General features: G+C 37.7%; 1 protein-coding gene across 1 annotated transcript in view; it reads left to right on the forward strand.

The window, feature by feature from the left end:
* Window positions 1-12,254: 12,254 nt before the first annotated feature.
* Window positions 12,255-24,450, forward strand: part of LOC124170909 (beta,beta-carotene 15,15'-dioxygenase-like) — a 45,074-nt gene continuing 32,878 nt past the window's right edge. Inside the window, exons 1-2 of the mRNA XM_046549957.1 lie at window positions 12,255-12,506; window positions 22,669-22,811. Coding sequence (XP_046405913.1) covers window positions 12,446-12,506; window positions 22,669-22,811 — 204 coding nt within the window. The 5' untranslated portion in view covers window positions 12,255-12,445. The remainder of the gene's footprint in view (window positions 12,507-22,668; window positions 22,812-24,450) is intronic.

Here is a 24,450-nt window from a genome sequence, read left to right on the forward strand (position 1 = left end):
CAAGAAAGAACGTCATTCATGATGAATAGGTCTCTATCTCTTGCTGAGGAAGCCGATGTAGTTAGAACAGGAAGCGACGAGTGAAAGTCTTTGAATGGAGTGTTGTACTCGAATGTTTGAGAAACCTATTCGAAGGACAGCCGCCCGCAGAAAGTGTGTAGAATTTTTACCGAAGATGCGGGATGCAAAATAGGCGGAAGACATGTGAGACGACCATGCAGAACAAATATTGTGAGAAAGCTAAACATTATCGACCTTTACTGAAGTTTGGATATGAATTTGCAATGGTGGTTACATTGATGGATTCTTGTTGAAATCATGAAGGAATGGACATATTTCATTGCCTAATGTTAAGGAACATCAAAGAAATCCGAAAGGGTATATATTAATGACTATAGTGGAAATATATTATTATAATAATATTTATTTACTGTGGGATATTCGATGGGCGATAATAAATTAATTAACTTGTAAATAACTATTTTTTCTGGATAAATATAAGCTTATATTTCTTTGTATTGAATTATTTGATATTGTGTCATTCATATAGACTACCTATTATGTGTAACTTGAGACAGACTAAGTAAGTACACGTGCTATAGAAATGTCTTTAAGATAAATTAAATGCTTCTATTGTAATTGAGATTGAAAAAAATCTCATAGATAGTTTAATTATACTTTACTAATTTCTATATCAAGTTCAAATTTCAGCTTACTCAATTCAAAATTCATCCATCGTGAATTACTATTGGCTCATCAAGTGATTTCATTAAATTTACTCGTTCATAACATCTATTATGCTCTGCTGCTATTGTTAGTTTGTATTAGCTTAGGCAACACATTTGACTAATGGTTTATAAAATAGCATGATGGATGACTGATAACGAATAAAGTTTCAGGTACAAACCAAAATTTAGTGAGGCCAAGGACTTTTCTTTCGTGACAAAAAGGAAGCAAAAAAGAAATGAACTTTGACATCATATGACAGGCGAATGAATCAAGCCTGTCGCATTAATTTATTACGAAAGAGTCGACTTTATTTCATATTCAATGCCATCATCAAAATTTTGGGTGCGATAAACATAGCCACCAGTCAAGGTCAAATAGAAGCTTGTCACTTTATAGAGATATGGCCGAATTCAGGCAATATTCTAAAAACTATGAGCGCTTGACGGTGACCCTGCCGTTAAGTACCATCGCTGGCGTTCTTCGGTTGTATTTTTTCACGCCGATAATGATAGTAATGTATAAATAATAACGTTATGAAGGTTACAAGGCACATAAGCAAGTTTTCACGTGAAATTTGTACACATGCTCTTTGTTCTTAAAGCCATATAGAAGAAAGTTCCATAAAATTTTCCATGAATTTTGCAAAGCTCGTTTTTGGGCTTCCCCAGAGCAATCTTTTTTAGTCTTATTTTCTCAAAGTATTGTCAAATATTTTGAGAAAATGATCATTTCAATTAATTTTGGTTTTCATGGTACATAATTGCAGTGAAGTGGATATAAGAAAGTTCTTTTTGTCGTTATTTATTTATTTTTATTTATTTATCAAATTGTCCACATACAGCATAGTTTGCCATTTTATAGTGGCACAGTATAGTCCTCGTCCTCGACAAAATCAAAGTCCTCGAATGAAATGATCCACTCAAATGTGCGAGATTCCAATTCGAGCGACAACATCCCACCGTTAGTGCGTACACTTGTCGCAGAAGGTGCAAATGTAGAAGGTGGGAGGTATGCGAGTTCTTCAGGAGTCATTAGCGGGTTATTGAAAACGATTTTCCCCATGTTTCCTAGTGTAGAAACAAGAGGAGTCTGTAATGTTCAATTCCCGCAAGTTCCAAGGATGGAAGTAATCGGTACGCAGTTTGTTTGTTTTTTGTCGTTGTATTAAGTCTTTTTATTTGCGGAAGTTGTGATTTAGATTAAGATAATCGATATTGTATAGCTTGTTAATATTGCTTATATACTGTGTGGTAGTAGCGCTCTGCCTGCAGGAGCGATGGAAACAATATTATAACATTGAAATATAGTTTGCATGTGATGGGGATTGTTGTTGTTGGAATGAATTACTTCAATTATCCTTGAGATCGTATTTTCTTTTTAAAATATTGGTATCGAATATTTTTATTAATCCATACCTTTGTGATATAGTTGTCATTAAGTAAGCTCCGTCTAAATGTTATCAATGGAAGGTTATGGCAATGGCCCCGTCGCGGACGAAAATCACATACCATGGAATATGACCTTAGGCTTCAAAAGCAAATGTAAATGTTATATTAGAGGAACAATTAAGTAAATTGTTATAAAAATATGGAGCAGGGAGTAATTATAACAAGAGTAATGACAAGGGAGTAAAACAAATTGTGATTGGGTGAAATATAGCTGCCCATTCCAAATGAGATAAAATGATAACATTGCGGAAAACCGCGTATGTATTCACAAATATATTTTTAATTTCATCTTGAAGGGAACCAATGGCTGACGGTGAAATGAAATACAGCTGCCTATTCAAAAGGAGAGAAAGTGATTACATTGCGGCAACCCTCATATTTAATGGAAAATATCTTTTTTATGTCAAGGGAGGAAAAAAATCATGATTGAGCGATATAAAGTTGCCTATTCCGAGTTAAAGTGATAACATTGCGGCAAATCCATAGTTAATCAAAAATATCTTATTTATATATCAAGTGAGACGACAATGATGATAGTGTTACTTATTCGAAATGAGAGAAAGTCAAAGCATGGTGGTAAACCTAATGGTTATCAACACATATCTTATATTTATGTCAAACCTCATATTTACTTGTTGATGAGGGGAAAACAAAATAAAACGTATTTTGCACACGGGGGAAATGATAAATCCCACTAGTCGTTGGCCGTACCGACACCTTTTCGGTGTCGGCACTATCTTTAGTTTTCTTGACGGTGCCGTTGTTCGTACAGAATCGCACGACTTCTTACCGGGAGTCGGTGTGACTTCCCACCCGACGAATCGGTGCCGCGCCAATCGGCTTGGAGATACAGGATGTTAATCGAATTAAAAGAATCGATTATTAAACCCCTTAATCGAATCAAAAGAATTGGAAGTGTATTCTACGCAAAAACACTTTCGATGCATTGATTAACCTTGAAGACGGGGACTTAGGAATTCAAATTTTAAAATGCGTCATCTTTTCCCAACGTTTAACGTTGACGTATCTGTTCCCATAAAAAAGTGGCCTTCACCGTTTTGCAACGAGATCAAAAGAAATCAAGGAGTCAGTCAAAGGTTGAGGTGAAGCAATAAGTGTCTACAATACGTATTCACTGGTCGTGGTCTGAAAGGAAAAAAAAGTTGAGTTGCCTGAAGATATTTCGGGAATTAGATAGGCTCTAAATGTTCACAATAGCAATTTCTTCCATAGGTTAATCTAAAGCTGAAGTCAAGAGGAGACATGCATGTTAGAGAGGAGGAATGGAAGCAAGGCTAATGAGCCGTGAAGAACAATGAGGATAGGGTCGCATAATGGCAGAGGTAAAGTCTATATTACAAGACCATATTCCTCGCACAGGTCTCTCTATGATCTGAGCCACACCGTCAATGATGGGTTAAGTTATGGAATGAGTCATTTCGCACGACATCATATAGTTATTTGTGTCGTATCAGGTGCACTTTGGCCATTGTGGTTGCCCAATATGCAATTTTGACTTCTTCGATTTCTGAAACGAAATTCATTGGAATTAAAATTTTCGGGAAGTACGCTCAGTCTTCTTCTTTGATTGCAATCAATCCTGGGATTGGTCTACGACAATATTCCACTCTATTCGGTTTTGGGCCAACCTTTTCACTCCTTCTTACGATTTACATCCAGTACCTTCACCAACTGTCACACTTAGTTTCCGTATGGTCTGCCTTGTGGTTTTTTCCCAATACTATGCCATAGTATGGTTTTGACCAAGCTTTTAATGTCGTAAACTATCGCCAATCCAGGCGTCCCTTCCCTTATTTAGCATCCTTATTAGAAACAGTCTTGTTCTTATCCTTTTAAACTCCTCCTCGTTCGTTACTCTTGCCGCTCAAGGCAATTCGTTACCTGTCAGTCACAACATTCTTCCAATGACTCCAAATTTTCCGTATCTCTATTACCAATAGTCCACGTCTCACTACCATATTATAGATGTTTGGGTTGTTTATTAGTATGAAGTTTGGGTTTGTAGGTATTGTGATGTCTTGCGTAGAAGGTTCTCAGGATATCCTCTACGAAGAAGAGAGTGGTGAAGATTATTAAGAAAAATGTCCAAGGATTCGGTGTTATCGCAAATTCAGTGGCCTCTTACTGAGAGAGAGTAAGGAAGGGATTGTTTAGTATGTGAGGGGTGACAGCTGCTGAAGCAAGGCAGATTCTTTGAGTAGAGTATAAGATATTTACGTAGTCACCTGTTACCCCACATAAAGGTTGTGAATTCCAGCGAGGAAAAATAATTTACCTGGATATGAACGATGACACCCAAAACCCACGCCAATAAAGCAAATGATCTTGAAATTTCCCTGTATGCATTATCTGAGTAGGAACCGTCCCAACGACAAATCTGTTTGTAATGCATGAGGTGCCTCTCATTTCCTGCCTTCTCTCCTGTCATCCAAAACACGTTTCCCCTTCCATTCACTTCCCTGCTTCTCCTTCAGCAGGTGCAACGCTCCATTTCAAACCTTTTCCACCTATTCCAGCAGTCCCCACAACTTATCATCATTCACATTTCCGTCTTACGTACCATCAAAAAATTGTTATTATTAAACAATGCCCTTTCTTTTCGAATATTTTTATTTAGCAACGGTTAAATATTGAATTTTAAGAACGCTTTCTTCTTCGAGTGAAATGTTGATGGAATCAAACAATCTGTTAAACATATCAGAGGAAATGCAATTAGACAAACACATTTACAAGAACACATAACCATATACGATGAAGAAGAGGACTATCAGACACAACTGCCATCTGATTACAACCACATGAAAATTCAATACACATATTATTAACTCAATTTCCCTCCAAACAAGGTCAAAAAACACCTGAAGCAAGCAATACATTGAATGAATGAATTTCACTTGCTGGCTTAGTTCCCTCACCTATCCAAACTATTACACGCGGAGGTTGATTTGAAGATTCAACACGAAGCTTCGGGTTTAATCACCGAGTGAGTAGTACCTCTTCACTTCTAAGGTTTACATATGTGGAATTTTGTTTGCCATTTTTTCTGAGTCACTACAAGACACGAAGGCAAATTTTCACGTGAATTTTATTCACGTAATCTTTGTTCTTAAAAGTCATAAAGAAGAATGCACCATAAAGTTTTCCATGTAATGTTTAGAGCTCGTGTGTTGGGCTTCTATCTTCCCGTTAACAATCTTATTTTTTATCTTTTTTTCTCCAAATATTGTCAAATATTACAATTGTCATCTAAATTAATTTCAGTTTTCATGGTAGATAACTATTTTATTTGGAACGCAACCACGAGCTTATGGACTGTTCGGAGCAACTCCTGGTTGACCGTTTTAGAATTATAATTTTTTAGCAGGGAGTTAAGCTATGATTAGCAAAATCCCAGCTGGATTTCCTCGATATCTTCAGAGCGGTTCACGGCTGTCATTCCCTTAACACCTCAAAAGTGTTCGTTTTCGGCTTTAGTGACATTCCTTCCTTGCCAACTCAAAAAGGGAACAGATCTAAATCCCACATGGATATTCTTCTTTGGGAACTCATGTTTGTGAATTGTTTCTTTAGATGGATCCAGCTGGTCTTGTGGCTAGAAATATTTCCTTCCGCCTCTTGGAACCCGGTTCAAATTCCAGCGCAAGCACAAATGGTTCAGTGGTCGTTGAGTAACTTCGCAGGTGTCATAAGGAGGGGACTTCAAGCGCAGCAGTAGTTCTGTCGAATGGGCCGTGTTTCCCTTGCCGCTCCTCTGTAAGAGCAGTTTAATGCCGATAATGAACTTCTATCTACTATTCCTCTAATACTCTGCCCTCACGGATCAAACGACCTCAGGTGTCAGTCGATTTCTTGAAACACTTAATATAAAATCCTGTTTATAAATGAGTTCATTATGCGAAAAGACTACTGATCCCTGAATCATTATGTCATTAAATGCAATATTTATGAAGTTTTCTTGGGCTGCGCAGGTCATTGGGTTTCTAAATGCTAACCTTTCCATAGCTGCAAATTGTATGTCGACAGGACATTACTTTATTAATATTATCCAGCGGGAAAGTATGAAATCATATATTGAGGCAACACTTGCTAAGTTTTATTTATAAGTAATAGTACCGGGCGTGATTTGGTGGACATCCTTCATCGTGCGAGTTGAAGAAATAGGAACTTCGCTTTTCCCGCGGTGAGATATGTGGCCCGACCATGGTTTCGTAACCGCGTAACATTTTACGGTGGACTTGAAAATGTTGCGCTATAACGCAACCATGGTCGGAAAAAATATATCACTATGAGGAAAAGCAAAGTTGTAATTTTGACAACTCCTAATATTCCTTTGTTTATTTATATCGATTAGCGAGCCTAAAAGGTGATATTCTACCTTCGTATGGATGATCGGTTGCTGATATGAGGGAACTGTGCTCAGCTAAATTTGCTCCAATGAACATCTCTTTTCACACATTTCCCTTCACCATTTGAGCATCTAACAGATGTGATTTGTAGAATAAGCATCATCACTTTAGTTCTTCCCGTAAAATTCATCATTTCCTAGAGCCAGCAAAACTTTGCTTAGCCCTTAGTGGAATGAAAAATACTGTTTTGCGAAAATAGACGACGAAATATTGTATTCATTGTGTAAACCAAAGCCGAATTTTATAATTTCGTTTGAAAACGGTTTGCCGATTAATTGGCATGGGGAATTTTGAATAGCATCTCTGCTTCAAGTAGGATTTCAGGCTTTTGTATATTTTGTTCAACGAGTGCAATCTTTATTTATTTACATTTTTTGTAAGTATTTATGTTGATCAGTCAGCCGTAACGGTAACCCCGCTGTCAGTGATGGTATCCTTCCATTACCTCACTCACCCTCTACACCCACCTGTGCCTTCAAAACAATAACAGTCCCTGCCACTTATTACCTCCCCTCCGCCGGCCAGCGCTCCTCGCCGTAACGGTACACTCCGCCGAGGTCATCCCTGCCCCCCTCCCCTCCTCCCCAACCCACTGCCGCTGGACATCCCTGCCCACCTCCCCTACGCCCCTCCGCCCCCACCCACTGCCACTGGACATCTCTGCCCCACTCCAAAAGCATCCGCGTTCATTAATTACTCTCACTGCTAATCGGCCGATGATGGAATGACACATGCCCTTGCACTCCAAGGAGACTGTTACGAGAAATAAATTATTTGCCACTTTCATGAAAATTTTAAAATATAATCTTCTAATACCCAAAAAAATACGTTGCCCCTGTTATAATTTCTGAAAATTGCGTTTTCTCAGGCTCTTATGGCATTATTTCTTAAAGCAAAAAGAAAATCTTGATTGCTGCTAGCGTGTAAGTGTATACTAACATTAATCAACATTTTCTTATCAGTAATCATATGAGTACATGTGCCATTTTTTTATATTCATCACCCCGAAAACTGTTTGGCCTTAGCATCGGGGGATGCAGCAAATAACAATGGACGACCACAAACATGCATGCCCTAGTAAGGAGTAACCTTCCCAGGCGGGATTCGAACCCGTGACCTTCCGTTTTGCTGGCGAGGGCTTTTGACAAAAAATAATATCATGTTCATAATACTATAGAAATAATGAAAAAGTAAAATTGAGACACTTTGCATATTATTTTGTGAGCTTTTAGCGAATGGATGTGGTAATGGAAGATAAATCACATTACTTCGAAAAAACGTTAATATAAAAATATGAGGATTCACTTACAGAGGTTCTGTGACCGTCTATTTAATCAATATGGATCTTATCTACAATGGTAGAACCTTATTTGGTAGTTTACGCGAGAAGTATTTGCTTTGGACCGCTAAGTCACTAGCGTACCTCAATAGGGGGATCCTGCGGACCGAAGAACTAAACATTTATACGGTACATCTGAGATGATATTATGATCAAAATAATTCTACACTTCCACCATTATTTTAATTCGTACCACTTGATTCGGCTCTCAGAGCCATTATCTGGTTCAAAACATCAGAATTAAGGGAAAATTACTGATAACAATTTTAAAGAGGAAGTGGTGAGTTTTTAAAAAGTTTTAGGAAGGGGTGGTATCAGAAGTAGAGTGACAAATAAATGAGAAAGAGTGATAGTAAGGGGATGTGGAAAAACCATGGGGTAGTTGGGCGAATGTAGTAATAGCTGCAGAAAAATGAGACAGCTAGTTAAATCTCTCTATTTTGTGTGATTTTTGTCACAACGGCCTTCATATTTTTGTTGTAATGAACATTCTCCCAATCATTATATCAGTATCGCCTTAAAATTGTGTGAAAATGTATGTAATTATCAAATGTAATTTTTATATTATGTCAGGAGATAATCTAAATTTACGCCATCATTTAATGAAGTTAAATTAGAATATGAACCTTTGGAATATTCATGATAGAGAATTTGTTTTTTATTCGAATTTCTTTAAAAATATTTTTACTGCCAAATATGCTAGGGAAACGGAAGGGGCGAGGGGAAAGGGAAGGGTCGAGAAAGAAGAGAATCACGCACGTGATAATAAAGGGAGGGGTGGGGGTGGAGGTAGCGAGGATAGGAGGAGGTAGGGGAGGGGAATCCCCGAAAGGGTAAAAGGGAAAAGTTTGAGGATAAAATAGGGAGGGGTTTTATTTCTCCATAGCAGATAAGTTTACTAGTGTTTTTTTGTAGTCTCGCCGGAAATTGTATATCCCATTGGAGAAAAGTTTGTTCAAAAGATATGCAAAGAATGTTCTCCGGTGCAGCATCTTTAGTGCAAAGAATGTTCTTCATGAACGTCCAAAGAATCAGCTAATGGCCCACTATGCGAGTTAAAAGTACATTCTCCCGAAGTTGTGCAAAGGATGTTCATTGGATATTCATCTTGCACTACCCTTGACCACATCATGCTGTAAGATGGTTCAAAATTGCTTCATATGATATTCATTTTGCACTACCCTTGGCCTGATGGTGCTGTAAAAAAATTCAAAGTTTATTCATAGGATGTGTATGGTGGTGAACCTTCATCAGACATGGTATTTTGGATGTTCTTTGGATATGCATCGTACACTACCCGAAAAATATTAAGTCCACTGTTTTTCATCTTTACCCATTTTCACTACCCGACGATCATAATTGAGTATCAACTTGGAGCATTGATAATAATTATTCTACAATTCCAGAATGATATTAACAAAAATATTTAAAGAATTGCCACACTCATGATCGTCGTCCGACAATTCTTTCTCTCACACATAATCGGGTCAGACCACAGTGCGAATTGGTCTATCGTGTGAACCGAGCGTTTTAGGATATTGTATTAAAACTTATGAGTTATATTTACCAATCTCTATTAAGTATTACCAAAACCACTGCAACTGGATAAAAATTTCAACTGGGTCCTGCTACGTTTTTAAAGACTACACTATCCTTTGAGTAGAAACACCGAGCATTCTTATATTATGCAATTCATCTTGGATAGTAAAATTATGAATGTCCATTCCATCACCTAGGATGAGAAAAATATTAAGTCTACTGTTTTTCATCTTTACTCAGTTTCTCTAGTTAATTAGGAGATAAATTATGTTATCAAGGCGAAAAACTATTTACTGAGATTATTGTGTGCAAAGCCAATTGAGGGAAGCTGCTATTCAGTGGGAAAACCTAATTTTAAAATATCTATTGCAATAGAATCAGGTTTGCCTAGATAAACATACGCCAAATAATACTGTTGGTGGGACAGGTGAGCGCAAACTTTTTGCTTCGAGGATTGTTTCTGCAGTCGATTAGCTTATTAAAATACATCTGACAAAGGCTATTAATCGCGGTAGACTATTCGTGATCAGACAGCTGCGCAATCAAAAAGTTTTATTAATTTTCGAAAAATTATGGTTATTAACGCATGGGTAATATCATACAAGATTGCCATTATAATTTTCTGAATGATAATTCATATTTTTACAGCGCCATTTCTCTCTAGCAGACATATTTACAAGCGTTTGTTCGTAGTCACGTTAAATATTATTTTTTATGTTATTAAACCTTCGGTAGTCAAATGCTGAGTGTCTATTTCATCAGCTAAGGCGAGGAAATTTTAAGTAAACTTTTTGCTGCCATTTTCTCAAGTTGATTTGGAGATAAATTATTTTATCCCGATGTAAAACTATTTGCTGAAGCAAGCTTATTTACGATTGATGGATTTGTAATCTTGAAATGAGGAATTGATAATTCTCTTTTCACCACCAATAGTAGAATATTGAATAATAGAGTAGTGAAATAAAAGTACGGATCTTTTGTCACTTATCTCAGCAATAATGATATCATACTTTTCTTACCCGCCAGCATGAACGGTGGCGATAGAAAAATTGAAGTCCTGATGACTATGGACGGCACAGCCATCAAAACGTCAGCAGAGATGGAGAACCTCACCCGGTGGGAAACCCGAAACAACTTCAACATGATAGAGGACCTGACGCGAATACGGGAGGTCCGGCCAAGGCCATTGATTTTTCCTCTCTGGAAGTTTCGCAATTTCCTTGAACTGACTCTATAAAGGCATGCCTCCGGCTAGTCGGCGGATATTCCTGGAATAAGAGAACCCGATCTTTTCAAATGAATGCAAGCATCGGTATCATCTAACTGTATCACATATTGCGTGATGAGAGAAACTTCACTCCCTCCGAGAAATATCGAGTGGGCTGCGGGTATAAATAATTATAATGACTCATTTTTAATGTTTTTTTAAAGATTTATCGAGTCCACTACACATTCAGCTAACACTGCAACCGCAACTATCTAAGGGCGTGCAGAATAGCTTCATGATTCAAACTCACGGTTCGGCAGGTGAGGGTTTTTATTCCACGCAGTATACTACCATATACCATTCTTTATGGATTTCCTCATGCCTTCAACATAGTTCAACCATAAGGTTAGTTTTTCGTAGGTTTTCACTCCAATCTTCTGTTAGAATTTTCCTTCTTCGCTGAAAATTCATCTTTTGACCTCGTTGTTCACTTTTTACTAGTATTTTAATATTGTCCTTACTGGAGGTTGTCCTTCATAACTCTCTTGACAACTCTTTCCACCGCTTGCCTCTCTGTCCTTAGAGGAGGAGTCGACCTTCTGCGAAAAAAATCGCAGCCCGAGACAATTTCATTCGACGCAATAACGTATAAACTTGTGAATATAAAATTGAAGATAATGAGCTTTTTAAAGCGGTATTTTTTTTAACAAATATTAGTGTCTTAATGATCTATTTTAACAAATACCATGTGAAAATTTTACTAACGCGACCCAATTAGTCATGTAGAGGTTCCCAAAGAGCCCTAACTCGCCACCACAGTCTGCATATGTTGTAGTTATTGCAGTTTAATCGGTCTCTTTCATCGCACCGGAGCCGGCCAGTGACACAGGACCCTTTTCGTACATATTTTAAGTTATAACTAGTGATCCAGCGCTGAAATTGATACCAGAGGCGCTCCAGTTAGTCAAAAAGGTCACCGCCGCCTGCATACGTTGCAGTTACCACGATGATCGCGGCCTCTTTGATCCAACCAGGGCCAGTCAGTGACTCAAGGCCCGTCTTCCACATATCTTGAGAGAAAATGTTTGATCCTGCGCCGAGAAAGGATTCCAACCTAGTACCTGAGGCTCTCCAGATAGTCCATCAGGCTACCCTTACCTGCAGACATTGCAATTACCTCGAAGATCGCGGTCTCACCCGACTAGGGACGGCAAGTGGCTCAGAGCCCATCTCTCACATACCTAGAGATCAAATTAGTGATCCAGTGCCCCACTGGAATTCGAACCTGATATCAGAGGCTGTCAAGGTTGCCCAAAAGGCCACCGCCCCCTGAATCCATTGCATTTGCCTCGTAGATTATGGCCTCTTTGTCCCAACCAGGGGCAACCAGTGGCCCAGGGCCCGTTTCTTGCATAGGCTGCGATAAAATTAGTGATCCAGCGCCGTATAAGGATTCGAACCTAGTACCAGAGACACTCCAGTTAGTCCGTAAGGCTACCGCCGCCTGCATACTTTGTAGTTACCTAGAAGATCGCGGCCTCTTTGACCCGAGCAGGGCCGGCCAGTGAACCAGGGCCCCTTCCCAGTCACCCAAACTGGTTTTGGGGTCCCCTTCTCTGTGCTTCCAACTTCTGGGAGGCTTTCAGAACGGCAGCGAGGAGGCAGCCCCCTCCTCCGCCTCTGCAAGCCCCGCCACTCCCCCAGGACAGCCGCTGGCATTCATCGCTGGCCAGTCGCGGCGACACGTCGGCCGAGGATGGATCAGCTATTCCGGTCGTCGGAGGAGCAGGCGGAGCCCGTGCAGGCGGTCGTCAAAGGTGGGTTCGCGGGTCGAAAGAGGCGGGCGACCGCCTCGTCGCTTTTCGGTCTACGTCTTCGGCCGTTCAGGTCTCCCGGTGTTGTGCAATTCGCTATCGAAGGACGAGTGGAAGGTGCCATTCTATTTAAAGGGCGACCCATATCACGGCGAACCTTCGCCTAAATTGCGAGTGTTTTATGTGCTACGGTTTTTGGTGAGCAGAAATCGTGTTTAAAAGATTTTTTTGGTGGTGTTCATGCGTTATAAGGAGGAATAAAGGGAACTAAAATTAGTAAACCTGAATTTTTTTACTTGGAATGTTCGACCCGGTGTTTGACGTGTATTTGTAAAGTTATCGTTATTAGGCCAGTGACGGAGTAGTATAGTGACTAATAAGTACACAAATATATTGGTAATTATAAAAGCTGTTTATTGCATCCTCCTCCGGTGTACAGATTTTGGTGTGAATCTACTGAGGTGAAGTTGTGATAGTCATTGAAAGAATGTCTTCTAATGGGATAAGTGCATTTGTTCAGGAGATTATGGTAGAAGAGCTAAACAATTGTTTTTCAGCAAATTCTGTGTGAAGATTTTAGAGATTTGATGCGTCGAGGTACTTTTTATGGGTAGTTTTCAAATAAACGTATTCCTTGTAAGACTCACGAGACATTAGGTAAAAACTGAAAAAGGCGAATACGTTAGTTGCCATTGATTAATGTTGCTATAGCAAAGGGGAAATCATCGAGAGAATTGCATAAAAATTGTACTATGCTCTTTTTCCATGTTCTAAGGCCTGTTTACACGATACAATGAACGTATATGTGGTCCGGAACGGAATATAAACGAATGTATTAGCTATTTCCTATAACTATCCAATTTCTATACTTGAATTTGCACGAGTGGTGTGGGTTCGTTCACGCGTTCTTACATTTAGCCATTAACTTATACGGGTTAATGCACCGTGTAACTAGGCCTACAGTTTTTTTTTCACCCCGACAGCTCCAATGAATCTCGAACATGCGTGCCATTGCCTTCTGTAAATTTTCTTTGCATCGAAAGTAAATTGCTTGCGAAATAAATTGCCTAATACGACGCTCCTTATTTATACACTTTTAAATATTCATTCAGTAGTAGACTATTTTTATGAAAAATATTCATCGTATTTGCTTAATTTCATGAAATAGAAATTCGTAATTGGATATATTTTCTATATTTTGCATTAAATTTTTCGCTGAGGACTTGCGAACGATTATTTGCTCATGTTTTAATGTGAATCCACGATTTCAGAAAATGATGCCAAGTTTTCACAATATATTAATTTTATTTACGCAAAATGCGCCATAAGTTAGCCCGAGTTTAAATCGGCGATGTTTTAGAATTGAATCATTGGAGACCAAGTGTTATGGAGTTTATCAGATATAATTTAACAGTGAAAGTGTGAAATTTGAGATTTTTATTTTAAAACAGTGAAAAAATTTGAAAGTGTCCTGTATAATTCATGTGCCCGTACGTCACTATTATGTGGCCACTGTTAGTTTTGTAGATAATCACATGTATCATGAGTATCTGCTATCCCATTGCATTTAATACGGATTCCTCAAATCAACTACTTCCTATTCCTGGTCTTTATCTTACGTTTAAATCTCTCTGCTCGAATCATAAGTTTTTAATATGCTGTATTGCTTCTTCTAATGAATATCTTTCCTATAATATTTTGCATAGTATGACAATCAAAAAAACGAATACCTATTATAACCTTGTGGCAAGTCAGTATCTCAATCCAATGCAGCGGATGAGGGCTCAGGGGAGCCCTTCGAGGATACAACACACCGGGGCCGGGAACCAAGCCCGTGGCTTATACCCCCGATCACCCGGGGAGGGGCTGGAGATGAAGGGAAATGGATTGAGGCACCGCCGCGATAGGAGCCCGCCGACGCCTCTGGGATAGGATAGGAGCGGAAGGAACGGGACGAGGAAAAACACCTCAACGCTATAGAAGCGAAGGGGGCCCTACTATAAGCGAAACCCGGCAAGCCATTTCAATCCAATGCAGTGCTAACTCTAAATGTGCTTGTAATTCAACCAAGTCATGGCATTTTATTTCACCCTCGAGCGGGCGCGCTGGAGTATAATGTACGCCAGTCTTCGAAAACCAAGGATTTCAACATTTTACGTAAATTTTGGTCTAGAATGGCCTCGTGTATTCTTACATTGAACTTTTACTGTCTGAAGTGTGACTTTTCAAAACTCGAAGTATGGTAGCAAATTAATTTTAGATCAGCAAGAGGAGCCCGACACGCACGGCGTATAAATTACGCCACGCGACCAGCCGTGTACCACGTGTGTACCTCAATATCTGTAACGCCTATTAATGTACAAATTGAAATAATTTTTAAAAATAAAGATACATTTAAGCGGAAATCGAGTGTTGTCATATAAATGCATATGCATATCGTGCACGCCACGCTCCCGGTCGTGGAAAAATATTAGGCGCGTCCCCGCGAGGGTTAATAGGAAACACACGACTCTTATGGAATTCGAATATCGCTTGTAACATTATGTTACGGAATTGGTTAATATTCAGCCAATGTTTTGAATATTCTCACTAACTATTCGTTTAAATGACGCATGTATTTGCTTACGTAAATGATTTGAAAACCTTTTTCATACATTGAAACGTATTGTGCTCATAAAAATGTCTAGTGGAATTTTTTTCCTACTTAACTACCTACTTAACCGGTTTAGGGAAATCCCTTAATTAGCCTTCAAGCTCAGTCCTAGCGTGATTTATCGATGCGCACTCCTTAGCCGTAATTACTGTGAACATGTTCATTTGTTAAGCTTATGATTTACGATTTGTAATTATGACATTCCTAAAATGAGTGATCTCCTTCAGTATATACATTCACTCAAAAAACAAAGCGCTATGTCCTCTTGTCAATTAGTTCAGAAACTTGTAGTGTGTTACTTTTTATTTTACGCTGAAAACGTGACGCCTTTTTTCCACGTTCATGTGATTCTCCGCGAATAACCATACACATAACTTTATCAGCTTTAACAACTCTTGCTTATTTTCTTGCTTTTTTTAATGAAATATTCGTGATCTCATTAGATGCTTCGAAAGCGGTAATACCGGTTTTACGAAAGGGATGATCGGAGGAATATATTCTATTTACCTGATTGTAATACCATTCTGAATGGCTATTAGGTGATGTTTATAAAACTCTTCAAGGGATATATATTCAGCGATATATATGCTCTAGGTACGCATTATTTTAGCCATTCTCGAACTATCCTTTGGACTTCAAATTTTTTACGCCAAAATCATCCACAAAATTGTCTTGAAACGCAGAATTTTCGAATGCCAATGCAATCCTAAATCCTGATTAACAAAAGATGATATTTAGTTTTTCAAAGCAATATTTGTAGCCCGCCAATCACAGACTGCGTGCTATCCATTCAGGATTCAGCATTCCTGTTGCGAAACTCTAAAGCATTGGAAGGGCACGCCTTAATATAAATGAGGAAAACCTTCTAGGCGCAGTTAGCCAGTTTAAACCAGCTCTTTCCAGGTACCGTGTGATTTAACCGATTGAAAAACATCTCGATCAGGCTTATAAGGAAATTCACTACCACGACGGGGGACACTAACAATAAGTATAGAGAAGTACGAGCAGCGATTGTTCATGTATCTGTAATGAAAATCGCCCGAAATAATTCATTCGCGAATATAAAACTACAATATGGAATATACAAACACATGTTCCGAGGACAGGGTCGACATTTTCCTCCTAACAAAACGAAGACAGCTCAACCCTCCCAATTGATACTTTTCGATACGTCACTATACACGCTGTGCTATTCAAATTTTAGTCTATCACAGTCATTTTCAACAGGATCAATTTCTGGCTTTTCTGATGTTCATATATTGACTATCAAGAATTATTGGAGCTAATAATGGAAGGTACGGTGAAGAAAGTTTTGAAATTGGTTATTCATGGCGTATTTCGTATTTATCGTCAGTGGTTCTCGATCCTTTCATATTTTCAGTAATTATGTTTTCCACAGAAATTTTTTTCCAGAATGTCACCTCACATACACCACTCCTTACGTTTGGCGTCTAAATAGCCTCGTTACCATTTAATCATGTGTAAAAATTGCCACTTTAGGCAACAACCTATTGGTTTTCACAATAACACATAAGTTGGTAAAGGTTTCGCCCATTGACGATTCCTAAAGATGAAAACATACTTCCATGGACAAAGTATGTATTCATAACATTTATGGGAGAAATATTAATCCCTTTGACAAAAAATGCTTGTTTTCTTCTATTTATGGGCTATTTGTATATCAGAGGTTGCTTTGAGGGAATCTTAACCGTATTTAAGGTCGCTTATATCTATTGCGATACAGTTGTAAGAACTAGATGATGACTTGCGGAAAGAGGTACTACAACTCATTCGGAACAGTTCCGCTTAATTCTGGATCCAATGGACATTAATAAATAGGTTTATCACATTAATTTTCATTTTAACCGCGTTTAGATCCACGTTCATTGCGTTTGCTTTAAACGTAAAGTTCATTTCAATAATCAAAATAAAATGCAGGTCTATATTCTACACCAGATGATAAATAAAAGAGATATTCACGTAAATTATTTTCCGTGATGGTTGAATAGACATGGTTGATAATTGCTGTATTCGACGGTACATGCATCCTCTCGGAGACTGAGGCATAATCCATGCTACCCATTCTCTGCATTAAACAGAATCACCCTTGATCATTGTATCCTAACCTAAACCTTGTAAAATATCATGTTCATTCGGTTTTAACTTTTCAGGCTGTGAAAGTATACCGTAGATATATGCCCTATGCGTCAAAAAAGTTCCCTAAAAATAGAGTAGCGTCACATATTCCTTTGTAGAAAATTTGGCTTTCTCTATTGCTGTATGCTATTCCAGGCCAATCCCTTGAAGATTGAAATGATTTTCAGTGTCCTTTTCTAGTATTTGCTTACTCTGAAGGACTCTTTGCTGCTATGTAAGGAAATGCAAGGGGAAAGAGAATATGCATGTAGTTATAAATTCATTGCTGCAGGGCGATGGAAATTCCAGCTTGAGGCTTTCGCAGCGCTCAATTGGATTTATCTGCATTGCTTTTCAGGTTAGATGCGTCCAAGTTGAGTTCTGAAGGAGGATATGACTTGAGGTTGTGCAGGAAGTAAGGGAATGCTGGGGAATACTTATTCAGAGATCGGAAACTGAGGAAAGCTCAGCTGGCCGTCAACAACGACTACACTGATTTGTTCAGGGTGCATAATTATCTGGTGAAAATCTCTTTTTGAATTGCTCGATTCACGAAACTTGAAATTCTCTCGGTAGCCAAGTAAACTCTCATAGACCAAAGCGCATCATTTTCGGGCCACTGCCTGCACTAACGAAAGCATTTGAATACCTCAGTAGCTGCGATATCATCATTACATTTTCCTCCGATAAGCAACCAACTGTGTGAATTTTACGGGTAGTGAGCCTGAAGACTTGAAATTGAATTATAATAAAAAAATATTTGAATTTTTATTTTGAAACAATCTGTATTCGCAGTTCGTATATTTGCATAAAATATTTTTAATGAACTGGTAGAACGGGAAATTAATATTGATAAGAATATATTTTTCTCTCTTAAGTAGTAGCGGCCACTGATTTTTTAATCTCCTAGAAAATCTCCTGGAATCAACTTTTGAGACCCTTGATTTTCTCTGCAACTTCATTAGGTCTTAATCAACCAAGCCTTAATCGGGACTCTGGAGTTTAACTTCAGAGTCTTAAAAGCATGATATCTATGGGAACGGGAGAGCATGAAGTAGTTTTGATCAGAATGGGATCCTCATAAATAGGGAAAAAAGGAGAAAATAGGTGTTATATAGTTGTTCCTTTCAGCAGGGGAATAATATTCCCAATGTTTTTCAAAGACTTCACAATTATAATGCAATATCGTGGCAATAGTAGCCGCATTGCCAAATTATGATTTGCCCCAGATTCATATGAAGCGGCGGAATTATAATATTTCGTGCCCAAAAAGATCCAAAATATGCGTTTACGTTATAAAAATATATAGTACGTTTAAAGTCCAATAAATTTATAATCTACTGTCCTTAACCTCATGAGGTAAAATAAGTGAATTTTCATAAGAGTGGTTACCTCAAGGCCGATGTAGACCCGTCATTTTCTCATCGCGTTATTCCATTGCCATTTGTTTTTCCATTGGTTACCATTTCTGTTTATGAGGATTGCCATCAAATTTAACTTCGCTTTCTCAAAATAGCTGTCACTCTCAGATAATGTTAAAAAAAAATTATAAGCATTTGTAAATTAGCAGAATTAAGGATGCTGGACACTCATCCATTCTTGGAGTTGATGAGTACCTGAGTCGCAGTTGAGGTACTGTCACCTTCAATGGCTCTTCAAAATATCATCAATGGTGTCCTGTTGCCGGGACGCCGTTCCGGCACTGGTTAATATAGACATAATAGTCAAATAACACTTTATCAATTTGATTTACATAGATTCGTACCCATCGCAAAAATTTTTGTAAAAAATATTTTATAACAACTAGAAATTAAAAAACATACGGACTAATTGTAAACTTGTAAAATACACTTGAAAATGGTTTAAACACTTGTAAAATAAAGTTAAGGAAAATGCATTCCGCCAATTTTCCATGACGTCACTGGCCAGCATTAAATTGTGGTAGAGTTTGAAGCGGGTGGCACAAAAAAGTGCTGATCATTAGAAGTGTAGTTCAGGCCATTTGCAATCTAGTTTCGTCACATGAAAGAATTTAAATTCTCTTATTTTCCGAAAATTTTTCATATCAACTCGTGTTTGAAACCTCACTTTCCCTCATCAAAACCCCTCCCACTAGTATTTAGTTACTTTCATACCCCAAGTCGTTGAAAATGCAGTAAAAATACATAAATATCTTATCCTATTACCACACATTCCTGGAAACCATCTAGTTGTTCTGCAGCAATGTGACCTGTCCACACTCGACGTCCATAAGTGGTCGCCTTTCTTTTATATTTTGCCAGTTTAACTGCATTTTATGTGCGAATCTTTTGATGAAGCCAGTTTCTGCTAAAAAGAGACTAAAAGTGCAAGCTTTGGAGCGAACAGAGATTTAGGAGAGCTTAAAAGTTTCTGTGAACATTTTTTCAGTCTCCGTCCCTTGTATTTGAGAAATTTCGTTCATACATCTCTTAACGGTAGAGTTCTGAGTCCAGCTCCAAGTATAGTTAATCAACAAAAGGCCATGATAGATAGTTCGCGTTTTTTTCATTGGTGGAATTCAACGTATTTTTTGACCATACTCAAGTCTACGAACAAACCCACCTGAAAAAAGCAGCACCATAAAGTTTACATTTTCAGCAACTTTTTCTAAGGATAGTTGGAATCTAATGCAAAAGCCGCATGGCGTGTATCAAGGTTCAATGCCTCCTCCACTATCCTTCCCGTAATCCTTCCACGGTCATTGTAGTTGGCATTGCCTCCGGAGGTAATTACCTCGAGCGATTTGAAACGTTCTGTCTCTTCAGTATCATCACCTTTTCTTCGACGAAACACGATACACTCGTACATATGTGAGATGAAAGTGAGAATTGTATGAGTGCGTAGCGGCTCACACACTCATAATCTTTATTATTTACTTCAGTGTCTAATACTTCGGCAAAGTCAACTCAATTGCGAACTGCTTTTAAGTCTTCGGGAGACTGAATTATTTTTCATGACGGAATCATTTGACCACGTCAAAATTCTATAACAATAAAACAAACACTGTTGAGCGGGCAGAACTGAAATCGCATCTCAGGAAAAAAGTTCTTTGTCTTAATCAATTTCCGTTGCACTTGCAATATAAGACGCTGTTTTGCTGCAAAAACAGTAGCAGAGCATAATTCTCATTTCTTTGCCATTGAATGATAGGATTGACATCTATTGCATAGAACTTCGTATTTTTGATCAAAGATATATTTATCAAACTGGGAGTTGCTTGCGACGGAAAATGCAAAATAAATTCGATGCAAGGTAATTATCAAGCAATATATTACCATAATGACTGGTACAAAATTGACTGATTAATTACGCTTCTAAGTTTGAAGTTTCCGCAATACTCTCTCCAAAGGAGCAGACTTGAATTTTGTTAGACAGTAAGTAACCTTCTTTAACGACAGACATAGAATAGGCTGAGTGGCTCCCACTAATTGTTACAATTTTTAATATAATCATATCAATTTACTTATATTTTCAACTTTTGATTTATGATAAATTGCAATTTTTCTGGTGATTGATAATTTCTCTTTGAAAAAGTGGTTTTTGCGAATGAAGAATATTAATGCTATTATTTTATAGTAGAAGATTTAAGTCATTATGCTGATTCATCGTCACCATTTCTAATTATCTAATATGAACACAGACGGTCTAATACTTAATTTTTTGGGGATCTCGGAAGATAAAATTAAAAGATTGTACGCGTAAAAAACGTAACCTTTAGAAAACTCTTGCATTCGGATGGATTTTAGTGAAATGAGAACCTGATAAAGAACAGGTATTGTATGTTTACCTAAGGTAATCGATTTATTATCTTATCTTGTTTTGCTTTATTCGAAAATAGCTTCTGTTCCAGTGGATCTCCATGAACATGCAAAAGTTAATCACGAATTTTTCTTACCACTGTCGTAGGAATGAAATAGTGTAATGAGTAGTTCTCGGTCGAAACGCTCATAAACCCCAGCTTGTGATTTTGGTTCACAAATCATAAAAACGAGAGCGGATTTACGGAAGTTTAATCTCTTCAATGAATTCATATTGCGTTCAGTTACACTATGGTTATATTGTTCGATTTATTTGTTATTCCGCATAAGAGCTTGCGAAAAAGCTCCGCCATGTAACCATAGCTTCTGCTAACTCATGAGGATTTGCAGACGTCAGAAGCAGCAGCTCTTCATTACTGTTACGTAATTGAGATAGGCCTTTTAATACCTTGCTCAGCCATTGCGCTCACCATTTGCCATTCTTTATAATAACTTCTGCTCTTCTAGGGGGACATAGTGCAATATGGTGCTCAGTCTGGTAGACAGAAATGTTGTTCTCAGGGGGTCCAAATTCAGGGGCGAAATGTTTTTAATTACAGGGTACTGAGTAGAGGTTTTCAAACTAATTTTAATACTTTCTTTGATCGAAAAAACTTCATTTTTCAAGTAAACATTTTGAACATTTATGATTTTTCATAATTTTGTTTTCTTTAATGAAGCAAAATAATTTTGTTCCTATATTTCGGGGGAGGGAGATTCCGGACTCTCCTCTCGCTACGTCACAGAATTGGTGCCTTACTTCGATATTAAGCAATTTAGACTGTAAATGCAGTTATATTTTACTTCTGATATCCTGATCCCTTTTCCGGTGCCTTCTAATATGTCATGGTATATGATATTCCTGTTGCGCGTCGAAATATTTTTACATGGACACTGATTTTTTCCCATTACATTTTGCGATACGAATCTTTGGAAATAAATATTTTTCCTATTGGTTACGCCTTGCATGTGATTGCACTCGCACATATTTTACCAACAACTAATACGCGGTTCGAAGAACGTTTAAGATTCTTTTGTGAATTTAAACTGAATTTTCCTCTATATCACCGTGAAGCCTGTTTTATTTCCACCGTGAAGTATACCTGTTAAAGCCTGGCTTGCTTGGAAATTATATCCACAAAAGCGAAAGTTTTGTGATAAAAATACTTTTATTTCCTGTGAAACAAACAGCAACTTCTACGATGGAATTCGTGAAATGTAATGATATAATATGCTAAGTTTTTTTAATGAAGTGTCATAAAACAACGGCCAGTTAAACTATTACTGAACCAGTCACTTCCATTTTTCTACTTTATTGATCCCTTAATGAGCCATTTTTTCCTAGCTAACGTAACATTGTCTTGAAGTAGCTATGTTAAAATTAAAATCATTTTATGTGATTGTCAATGTGCACGCCAAATGGGATTTTCGTTAAGGTGGATTTGCTTACAGCATTCTTTCACCTATGCGTAATATTCAGTGACTGCTGTTAGCTATGGTTGTTTTGGAAAATTTTGGCGATTTCTCTAACTATGCATTTTTCTTTTCGCGCCATTAGGAGACTTTCCATCATGGCTGCAGGGGAGTTTTGTCAGGCTGGGACCTGGCAAATTTGAACTGGGGAAAACTGGTGACTTCATGATGAATCATTGGTTTGATGGATATGCTATCCTGTACAAGTTTGACATCAAGAATGGAAAGGTAAATATTTTAACTTTTATAATTTTAGCTACAATTCCAAGAAAGTGCATGACAAAGCATAAAAAAATCGTTCAATTCAAAATAAGGTTAAAGCCACGATTGAGGTTCGGCCTTTCATCCAAGTTATGTTTAAGATACAGATTTACAGGGCTTATAAATGATGTTCAAAAAATCATTATGATACTGGACAGATGGGCTGTCAAATAAATTGATATATCAACAACATTGAAAGAATTTTGTGATATAAATACTTTTACTTTCCGTGAAACAAGTGATAACTCCTACAGTGAGAGTGGCTAAGTTTTAATGAAATGCAGTAAAACAACGGGCAATTAAATTATCACTGCTAGTACTCAACTAGCCACTTCCATTTTTCGACACTATTGATCTCTTACTATGCTATTTATTTCCTGGCTAACTTTCCAGGGACTTGAAATAATCATGGTAGAATTAAAATCAATTTACGCGAATATCAATGCTGACGCCAAAGTTTATGGTGTTTAAAGTCGATCAGGTTCGTAGAAAATCTAAGTGCTGCTTGCTAAGTGCTTCTAAATGCTTTTCACCTATATTTACTATATTTACCTTTTTTACTATATTTTTCCGTTTATAAAAGTAGAGGCATCCCTATTTTTCTGCAACTTTAAATAAGTTAGAAGTTGGTTTGATGCACCGAGGACGATAAAATTGTGGGAATAAATGATTATTAGGCCGCTGCCGGTGGAGGTGAACGGAATGAATAGTGCTGGTCGTTCACAAGATCGTCAATGCCAATGTTTGCTTTCAAGAATTATTTTACCTTGCTTGAGAATATCCAGAAGTTTTTAGCTTTCATAGCACTGCATGGATTTTGTACATATTCGATCAAGTTCTTAACAATTCTCAGCATTAGTTTCCTTTCGCCTATTTTTATCCATTTCAATAAGTAGTGGCGCGCTTATTTGTCTGTATTTGTAAATAAATAGCCTCTAAAATTTCTAAACCTTCATTTTAAATCATAACCGAAGCTTTAAAATGTGTGAGGGAAATCGGAAAGCAATTTATTGCACTCTTTCTCTAAAAATTGCCACGTCTGTCGGTTTCATCGATGAAATATTATAATTTATTTTTAACCCACTTCCCACTGTCAGATCGGCTCGGAATTTTATGCACTTGCTTGCTTCAAATGACAATACAGTGTTCAATAACCTGGAATTGGAAATTTTGTTCCACTGTGGTCTAATTAATTAAATATGCATAGATCGTTCCAATCCTTATAGTCACCTATTAGGCTCTTCTACGTTCATATCTAATAAACCTAATCAGTATTTATTTATTTTCCAAGAGGTGAAAATCTTATTTAATTTTTAATTGAATTGTATATTGTACTTTGAAAAAATTGTTTTTTATCACTCTCAATTTCATTTTTTAAATAGTTTCCAAATTCCTCGAAACCTAATAGTAGGCAATTGAGTTTCACTAAATGTTTCGTCTTAGGTGAGGAAGTCGGGGGAGTGGAGGTCCATGCACACAATCGGATTTTTTATTTTTGCTTTAAAACCATCATAGGGAAGAAAACCTATCCATAATCTGATTTCACGATAGAATTTCACCAGGAAATTTCTCTTCGCCACTGACTCATTTCTTTGACAGAACCCAA

This window comes from Ischnura elegans, chromosome X (genome assembly GCF_921293095.1).
Source record: "Ischnura elegans chromosome X, ioIscEleg1.1, whole genome shotgun sequence".
NCBI lineage: Eukaryota > Metazoa > Arthropoda > Insecta > Odonata > Coenagrionidae > Ischnura > Ischnura elegans.